Consider the following 9340-nt stretch of genomic DNA (forward strand, 5'->3'; position numbering starts at 1 on the left):
AGTAGTAGTAGTAGTAGTAGTAATAATAATAATAATAATAATATATTTATACCCGCCCATCTGGCTGGGATTCCCCAGCTACTCTGGGCGGCTATCCAGAAACTCCCAACACATTTCAATCTCTTGTTAGTTGATGCTGATTTTAAACTTTGATTTTATTTATAATGTTGATACTTCTTGTAAACCAGGTAAGAGGTGAGGTCTGGTTAAATAAATAAAATAAGGATAGAGGGCACCTTCCCGGCTCTCTTTGTAAGTTGTTGGTTGTTTTTTCCTTCCTCGGGTTGAAATTTTGTAAAAAAATAAGCAGACAGTAGTGAAGACAGAACATCCTGCTCTCACTGAGCGCACAAACCCTCAAAATACGGGAAACAGCTTACGTCGCTCTTCACTTTTACTTATCTCTATGAGCTGAGCGGCCGGAATCTTACGCACTGTAAGTGACAAATAGAAACGCCTATTACAAACCGAATGGCGAAACAAATAGCGAATGTAAAGCTTTTAGAGGCGGGCCCAATGGATGATTTGGCAGTTGTGTAGTCTTTGGGGTGACGAACACCCCTCATGTCTATTGGCTGGCGGAGGGGCAATAGCTGATTGGTGTCCGTCCTTTAAAAAAAACAAAAACTCGCACCATGTGACGGGAGGGAACCAATAAGGAAGTGTGAGGGTTTTTTAAAACAATAAGAGGGCTGGTTGGCTTTTGCGGCTGCGCAGTTGCTGGAGCGATGGCTGAGCTGTGGCTGCTTCTGGCCGCCAGTTTCCTCGCGGCGCTGCTGGCTCTGCGGCTGCCTCGGCTGAAGACACCTCCCGGGCGCCCCTCGCTCAGCCTGGCGGCGGTCTTCCAGGATCTCCTCCGCTACGGCAAGACCAAGAGCGGCTGCCAGCCGCGCCCGCCGCAGCTGCAGGTCTTCGACGTGCCCAAGAGGTGACCGAAGCGACCCTATGAATGCAGTGTTCCTGGGCATGTGCAGAGTGCCTGGTGAGACTCATGGCATTGTAGAGCTGGAAAGGGAACCCGAGGGCCATCTGGTCCGGTCCCCTTGCAATGCCGGAGCAGGGTGGATTTGATTTACATCAAATCGATTTAAACCAATAGTCAGTGAGGAAGTCACTTAACAATGTTACTAAGATTGGATTAAGTACAGTTAAGATGTATGTATGTATGTTTGTTTGTTTGTTTGTTTGTTTAAAATTTTTGGAAAATCAATAAAAAAATTGAATATATATATATATAAAATAAAGCACTAGTTAGTAAGACTTGATTTAAATCTTTTTTTTTTTAACCGAAAGACTCATTTTTTCCCGGTATAATCTTAATATTTACAACCAGATGAAGGTTTCGTTTTTGGAATAATAAATTTTCAGAGTAGTTTTTACAGTTATATCAAAAATTTCTGATTTGGTTATACTATTAGAGATACATAGACAGATAATTATTAAATGATGGTGGGGTTTAATGAGTTAACTGTTTATATTTGGACAACTTTTCTGCTGTACTTTATTGGAAGGAGAAAAGTAATCATTTACTTAATAACAATTTAAACAATTTATTTAACTAAAACAATAACATTATAGCATATGCATCCATGTTTGTTAACTGATGTGCTTAAACATTTTTTTAAAAAAATACCTTAGTCTGAGTTTTAGCACGCATGAAAAACTTTAACCAAATCCTTATTTCCTGATGAATAGCTTTTGGACTATAATGTAACTTAAATAGAAAAATATCTTTAGAAAGATTTTTCCTCCAAAAGCATTTTATTTTAAATATCCAATTTAAATTTTTAAAAAATCCATTTTAATAATAATAATAATAGTTTTGAAATCATTTATTTTTATCCACCCTGTTCCTGAGTAAGATGCATATGGTCGCAGCCCATGCAGTATGTTTTAGAAAAGCTGAACAAAATCGGAATTGTAATTTCTTCTTCAGGCAAAATAAATGGGGGGGAAATACCCAAGACATCATTCCAAGCAATGTGGACAAACTTAAAATTATGTTTTGAATCTGCTGTTGTTCTAGAAATAGTCGTTCAATTTAGTATATGGTCTTGCCAATCTCGTTCTCTCTGAAATTAAGCCATGAACTAAGACACTAATTCTAGGGTGGGTGGGTGCGTGGCTTCCTATTGGTAAATGGGCAAAGCCAAAAAACATGACAAAAAAGGTGTTTTGAAAGTTGCAACTTGAGATGGTAATGAACATATTACCTTGGCAGTTCAGTGAAGGAAGGAAGGAAGAGAGTGTTGGGGAAAATATTTTTGTGAGTCTGCCATGGCAAATGAAGGAAAGGCAACAGAAGGTTAGAATATAGGGAATGTGGTTGTAGGGAATAAAACAGTAAACTGTCAGTGCTCCCTTCTACAGGTGGTTCTACCACTTCTATGTTGTGTCGGTGATCTGGAACGGTTCCGTGCTGCTGTTGCTTCTCCAAAGCCACCTTTTGTCAAGGCCCTTTCCTATTTGGCTTCAGGACTTCCTCAGCATTCTTGACGGAGTATCGCAGGACCAAGATGGAGGTGTGCCGTCTCCTGAGAATTTTATTTATTTATGAAATTTGTATACAGTGGTACCTTGGGTTAAGAACTTAATTTGTTCTGGAGGTCCATTCTTAACCTGAAGCTGTTCTTAACCTGAGACACCACTTTAGCTAATGGGGCCACCTGTTGCTGCCATGCCACACGATTTCTGTTCTCATCCTGAAGCAAAGTTCTTAACCCGAGGTACTATTTCTGGGTTAGCGGAATCCGTAACCTGAAGCGTCTGTAACCCGAGGTACCGCTGTATCCAAAGATCGCAGGGCGGTTCACAACCTAAAAAGACAAAATGAGAACGCAAGCTACATTAAAATAAAACAAAAACAAAGCAGTAGCACACGCACACACACACATATTTCAAAGGCCATAGAATATTTAATCAGCCAAAGGCCTGGTTATAGAGAAACATTTTTGGCTGGTTCCTAAAGATATGAAATGAAGGTGCTGACGAGCTTCCCTGGGGAGAACATTCCACAAGCAGGGAGCCATTGCAAAACAGGCCCATTCTCGCATTGCCACCCTCCAGACCTTCGTGAAGGCAGGTGGCACATGAAGAAGGGCCTCAGTTGATGATTGCAGGGTCCAGATCAGTTCATATGGGGAGAGGCAGTTGCTTCATAGTCGGTGGTATCAAAAGCCACCCAGAGGTTGAGGAGAATTAACAGGGTCACAGTTCCCCAGGCTCCCTCCCAACAGAGGTCATCATATAGGGCGGCCAAAACTCTTTCTGTTTCAAAACATCCTGAGACACCCGACAATACTATGAACTGTTGCTTGTCATGGAAAAATAAACCCCCTGTGTTCTCCTTGTGGGATCCTTTCCTCAGGGCTCTATCTGCTCCACTTAAACAGTGTCTTAAAACTCAAAACTATTTCCCCATAACACGTATATCAGTAAAAGGTAAAGGGAACCCTGACCATTAGGTCCATTCATGGCCAACTCTGGGGTTGCGGCGCTCATCTCGCTTTATTAGCTGAGGGAGCCGGCATACAGCTTCCAGGTCATGTGGCCAGCATGACTAAGCCGCTTCTGGCGAACCAGAGCAGTGCACGGAAACACCATTTACCTTCCCGCCGGAGCGGTACCTATTTATCTACTTGCACTTTCACGTGCTTTCGAACTGCTAGGTTGGCAGGAGCAGGGACCGAGCAACGGGAGCCCACCCCGTTGCAGGGATTCGAACCGCAGACCTTCTGATCAGCAAGTCCTAGGCTCTGTGGTTTAAACGCACAATGCCATCCACGTCCCGTGTATATCAATGCACGTTACAATTTTTTAACATATATTCACAGTTGCACCACTGGCAGTAGAACGACTTCCTTTACTTCCCCCTATCATTTAGAGATGCAAGTTTCCCTTGAGCACACATTTCAAGGTTTGGGTTCTCCTGGAAGTGTACCACTTGAGAATGCAGGTGGAGCATTTTTTTGTTTGAATCCTCCTTCATGTAAAAGAGAAACTCCTTGCATGTCTGAGAAATGGCTAGGGTGGGACCCTGAGAGCCAGCATGGTGTAGTGGTTAAGAGTGGTGGAGTCATAATCTGGTGAACTGGGTTCGCTTCCCCACTCCTCCACATACAGCTGCTGGGTCACACTTCTCTGAAGTCTCTCAGCCTCACTCACCTCACAGAGTGTTTGTTGTGGGGGAGGAAGGGAAAGGAGATTGTTAGCAGCTTTGAGACTCCTTAGGGTAGTGATAAAGCAGGATATCAAATCCAAACTACTACCTTGTATCAGACACAATAGCTTTTCACACACAAGGAATTCACCACTTACATCATTCAGATGAGCAGCCTTGAATCTCATAGTAGGTGGATGTTTTGCAATTATGATGAAATACATTATTTGCTGCCCTGATGAGATGACTCAGATTATTCATAAAGCAAATGAACAGTTTTGAAAGTGCCCGATGCAATAATGGTTCTACCGATATTGCTAAGTTCTTGGAATTCTGCATGCAAACATAATGCAATGTGTCTGAGTTCTTGTTTTTGCAAGCATTTACTTTCACTTTTGATCCTGCTGTTCGTCTGCCTTTTAATGAGAATCTGACATGTCTGGTGAAAAGAGCAGTTGTTTTACACCGTAACCTGTGTTGGATTTCTAGGTGATGAATCCTTGTCTGTTTTCCTGGTTTGCCTCTTTGTCTGGTTAAACAGCTGTAGACGGCTAAAAGAGTGTCTTCACATCAGTGTGTTCTCAGGAGGTGTCATCCATATTGTACAGTACTGCTTTGGACTCTGTTACTATGTTCTGCTGGGCTTAACTTTGTTATGTCAAGTGCCAACCAATGTCCGGGAAGGTAAGTATCTTATTTAGCAGCAGCAGCTTATATAATGCTTCTTTGTTTTCCATGGGAGTAGATTAGGCTGAAGCCTGGTAAACACACAGCAAAATGGAACGTAAGAGTATAGAAAGCTATCAACTTATAAGGGTTTTAAAAAGCCCCTTTTTTTCAAACGAAAACCAATCCAGAGTAGCAGACTACTCCGCTAACATCACATTCTTGATCTGGTTTGGGGACATCTTACTCTGAGATACAGTGGGATGTAGCTTGCCATTGAAAAACTGCCCCAAAAATATTTTTATTCAGGTTTTTTTTAATATAGGTCTGGATTAGAGATAAGTATTTTTTCACCATAAAATTTGAGGTGTCCATTTCTTTTAGTTCTCAAACAGTAGCAATGCAGAGACTTGTTCAATGTAGGAAGCCACAGGTCAAACATCATCACAAGGATAATAAAGAATGCATTTACTAGGGCCAGCTTCTGTTCACAAATCAGTATGTGAGCTTTTAGTTTACACCGAACTCTTTTGCAGACTGGGTTGAAATAGTTACTGAAGTAGAACTCTGTGGCACATACTTGCATGTAGTTTTGTGCGAATTTATGCCATAAGTGTTTTTATAAATATTTGTTTCCCTTATTGTAGACCAAGGTAAAATGCCTTTAGCTCTTGGGGGGGGGGGGATTAAATCAAACAAGAATCGGGAGCAGGCAGGGACAGAGAGATTTCTGTTGTCTATGTGAGTTCTGGCCTAGTACATACTGCAGAGCTGGGATTTTAAACTATTTCCTGTTGATGAATCACAGAAGTACACCATATTAAATTTGCTGTAAGTGTCTATAAGTTGTTGCTTTATTAAATTCATTTGCTTTTATGAAAAATTCCCCCATTAGTTATCAGATCTACAGAAATATGCCATAATTTAAGAATTTATTTCACTTCTGTGCAATGTTCCTTTAAGTCAGGGTTTGGGAACCAGTTGGACTATAGCTTCCATCATGTCTGACCATTGGCCATGATGACTGAACCTGGTGGAAATATCTGGAGGGCCACAGGTTCCCCATTCCTGCTTTATGTGTTGATTTGCCAGCCCTCCTAGCTCAAACACTACTTAATTTTTTGCCTTTTTTGTTAGTTGGGGATATCAGAGAAACGATAAGCATGACAGTATGCCAGATCTTTAGAATAAGGACTGTAGAGAAGAATTTGATACTCCTCTGTATCTTGAACGTGGCGTTAAGAGTGTCGTCCAAGACGAGACATGGGAGAACCGCCTGAACTAGCTGCTAGAAGAAATATAGATTCTGATTCTTTTAGCATCTAAACATGCCCTCTTTCTGCATAATTCAGGGAAAGATCACCGACTGACTGTCTGCTGGTACCATGTCCTTGGAGTCCTGATGTTCATTTGGGCCTCTGTTCATCAACATAGATGTCATGTGATTCTAGCTAATCTTAGAAAAAATAAATCAGGTAAGATATTTTGCTGTTTGTTATAGCCTAGCTTTTGCTCCTCCAGGTAAAAAACGTTACACTACCTTGCACATCCATAATCTTGCAAGTATTGTTGCTTTCCCCACAACACTAATACCCACAAATTAGATCAGTGCTGGTGAAAATGGGATGTATTTCAACATTATTCCTCAGCTAGACAAGACTAACACCTGTTTACTTTTTGCTATTTCAGGGAAAGTACTAAATTTGGACCACAGTATTCCTTTCGGCGACTGGTTTGAGTTTGTGTCCTGTCCGCATTACTTTGCCGAACTTCTAATATACCTGTCGATGGCCGTCATGTTTGGGTTTAACAATTTAACGTGGTGGCTTGTTGTGACTTATGTGTTCTTCAGCCAGGCAGTGAGTGCCGTTTTGTGCCATGAATATTACCTGAGCAACTTCAAACAGTATCCAAAGTGTCGGAAAGCCTATGTACCCTTTCTTTTTTAGGCTGTTCATCTTAACTTGGGGGAATGGAAATCTTTTTCTAGGTGTCAAGAGGCTGTTATAAGCAGAGGATTTGACTAAAACTGAATTGACGCAGATCGGTCTGAAATCCTTTTACCACTTAGTTTTTAGAATGGTATATGGAAACAACCAGTTTATGAATACTCAAAAGGAAGTATCATTGAGTTCAAAGTGGCTTACTTTCAGGTAAGCCCATTGAACACAGCAGAACTTAACTTCTGAGTATGCTAAGATCATACTGTGAACAAAGAAATTCTGCGTGTGTCCATCTCCCCCACCAAATGCTCAAACCTGAAGCCATATTTGTTACATATGGCCTTAATGAGAAGGAATTATTTACATAGTAAGAGTGAAGACGGTACTATTGAACATGTATTTATTTTTCTGCACTCGTTCTGTGCAGCATTCAGAACTGAAAGAAACAGCTGCACCTTCAGTCCGATTCACATATTCATGCACATCATTTGAATAACGAAATGATGAAAAATCATTTTAATAGCCGTTGCGTATGTGAATGGACTCTTTTGAACCACATTGCTAATAGTTACTTGGAACAATTACCATGCATGGGTAAATTGGCTGTTCTTATTTCTACACTTGAAAATTATACTACTTTTCATTTTGAAATCAGAGTTTGAATATTTAGAAGAAATCTCAACTGCAGCTTCTTATTCTATAAAGCTTGAAGGCAAGGCACAACCTGGAAAATTAAATAACTCTGTTGCTGTCATTCCTTTATAAGAAAATTGTATGCGAGAACTGCTCCCAAGTAGTACAGAGAATAACATTGTCGTGTTTCTCACAAACGCCTATGTTTAAATGGAGACTTTCATTGTATGAACCATTCTAGATAAGCGCATGGGTGTTCAGAACAATGCAAATATAGAAAATGTAGTTGTACGTCATGGTTTCGATCCAAAACAAAGGAGACCACAGCCATGTGATGCAACAGTTTTCGGGGTCAGGCTTCCTGCCGGAATGCAACTTTGCAAGTTACAGCGCCGGAAGATCATTGCAGGCCCATGGCCACGCACAGTTATTTCCTAAGCATGTAAGGATTAGAAATTCTGAATTTTTTTTAAAAAAAGGAAGCCGGTCAGGGAGAATATCTTATGCTTTCAGCAACCTGTTAATGCTTGAGAAGCTACATAACTGCATTGACATTTCATAAAATAAGCCTTCCCAATAGCCTCACATACGTATTTCCTCCAACCAAACAAAATATGGTTCTGGGTAGCTCAGTTCATGTGCTCTACCTCACTCCAGCTACACTGTTTGTCTTTTTCAGCTCACAGTGAAGTGGGTCTCCTTGCACAAGGGTCTGGAAACCCTGGTAATGGTTTTGAAAAAAAGCTTTTGGAAATCCATGTGTCCCGTCAATGCTCTCCTAAGTACTGTTATTCTGAACATGTACTCTACCGCCGCCATCACACACACACACTCACTGTTGGAAGATGTGATGTTGGTTAACCCGGTTAATGTCTTTCACACCAGGGTAGTTGAACATATAGTACTACTGTAGTATCGTCTATTTTATTATTTATTTTCATATGAGTGCATGGGAGCAAAGGCTTAAAGATTTTCTTCATAATGTAACAAGCCCAAGAAAGCTAGGGAAAGACATTTGGTTCTCACAGACTTTACTTAGGATCAAATTTTGTCTGGTACAGCAATGACTTACGTTTTTATAAAACTATTTAAAATAGATGGTGTATATTTTATACTATTTTATCCATCTGTTGTATGTAGAATACCCAATGTAATATTTACATATTTAATAAAAACCTGAACCACTGGTCTGCTTTGAAAGAAGCAAATTAATACTGTCCTGCTTATTTTCTTCAACCACAATAGAATAACATGGCAGAGAAAAGTACTTAATGAAGTATTTTTTTTAATAAAAAAACCACCACATATATACAGAGAGTACCCAGAAGGCTGTGAGCCGATTCTGGTGGGGAAAAGAAAGTGCTGTTAAGAAAAGCAGGATGCTGCAACATGTAGCAGCATTACTTATATAAAAATTTGCATATAATTGCACAATTCAATCTTGGTTTGTTACATATGAGGAAGGGCAAAGTGTTACACAGGCCACTGAAGCCCTGCCTTTTGAAGCTAGCAGTCCTGATGGGTGTGGGCTTCTACCCCACTCCTTGCCATTCTTGCTATTTTATTAGGCCCACAGAATTTCTATAAATTTAATTAATATTAATAATAATATACTGCACTTGCAGACAGAAGCGTGAGAATCTTGTTGAAAGAGAGAACTACGGTCTTGTGTGCAAATTCTGTGTTTGGAACTTCCTCCCAGGACAAAGATATTTAATCTACAGTACAGCAAGTACTTTTTTGATTTAAAAAACAAACGAGGTGCCAGTACAGTGGTACTTCGGGTTACATTCTCCGCTTCAGGTTACAGACGCCGCTAACCCAGAAATAGTACCTCAGGTTAAGAACTTTACCTCAGGATGAGAACAGAAATCGCGCAGCAGCAGCAGGAGGCCCCATTAGCTAAAGTGGTGCTTCAGGTTAAGAACAGTTTCAGATT

At 40.5% G+C, this 9340-nt stretch overlaps 1 protein-coding gene across 3 annotated transcripts; it reads left to right on the top strand.

Annotated features, from left to right (window-relative positions):
• The first annotated feature begins 691 nt into the window (after nt 1-691).
• SRD5A3 (steroid 5 alpha-reductase 3) lies at nt 692-8613 on the top strand. 3 transcript variants are annotated; one of them, XM_077934289.1, is made up of 5 exons: nt 692-928; nt 2371-2522; nt 4649-4843; nt 6178-6300; nt 8081-8613. In XM_077934289.1, the coding sequence occupies exons 1-5, from the start codon at nt 729-731 to the stop codon at nt 8260-8262; spliced, it is 852 nt and encodes a 283-aa protein (XP_077790415.1). In that variant the 5' UTR covers nt 692-728; the 3' UTR covers nt 8263-8613. The 3 variants fall into 3 exon arrangements, with proteins under 3 accessions (XP_077790415.1, XP_028598989.2, XP_028598990.2); XM_028743156.2 differs by having other exon boundaries at nt 6515-8195; XM_028743157.2 differs by lacking the exon at nt 4649-4843 and having other exon boundaries at nt 6515-8195.
• Nucleotides 8614-9340: the final 727 nt, after the last annotated feature.

The sequence above is a fragment of the Podarcis muralis genome, chromosome 9 (assembly GCF_964188315.1).
Source record: "Podarcis muralis chromosome 9, rPodMur119.hap1.1, whole genome shotgun sequence".
NCBI classification, from domain to species: Eukaryota; Metazoa; Chordata; class Lepidosauria; order Squamata; family Lacertidae; genus Podarcis; species Podarcis muralis.

Excerpts from the sequence above, each read along its gene's own strand:
- SRD5A3 (XM_028743156.2), top strand. The coding sequence starts at position 729 with ATGGCTGAGCTGTGGCTGCTTCTGGCCGCCAGTTTCCTCGCGGCGCTG. Across the intron at positions 929-2,370 it reads GTCTTCGACGTGCCCAAGAG|GTGGTTCTACCACTTCTATG; the intron begins GTGACCGAAGCG and ends TCCCTTCTACAG. Across the intron at positions 6,301-6,514 it reads TCTTAGAAAAAATAAATCAG|GGAAAGTACTAAATTTGGAC; the intron begins GTAAGATATTTT and ends TTGCTATTTCAG.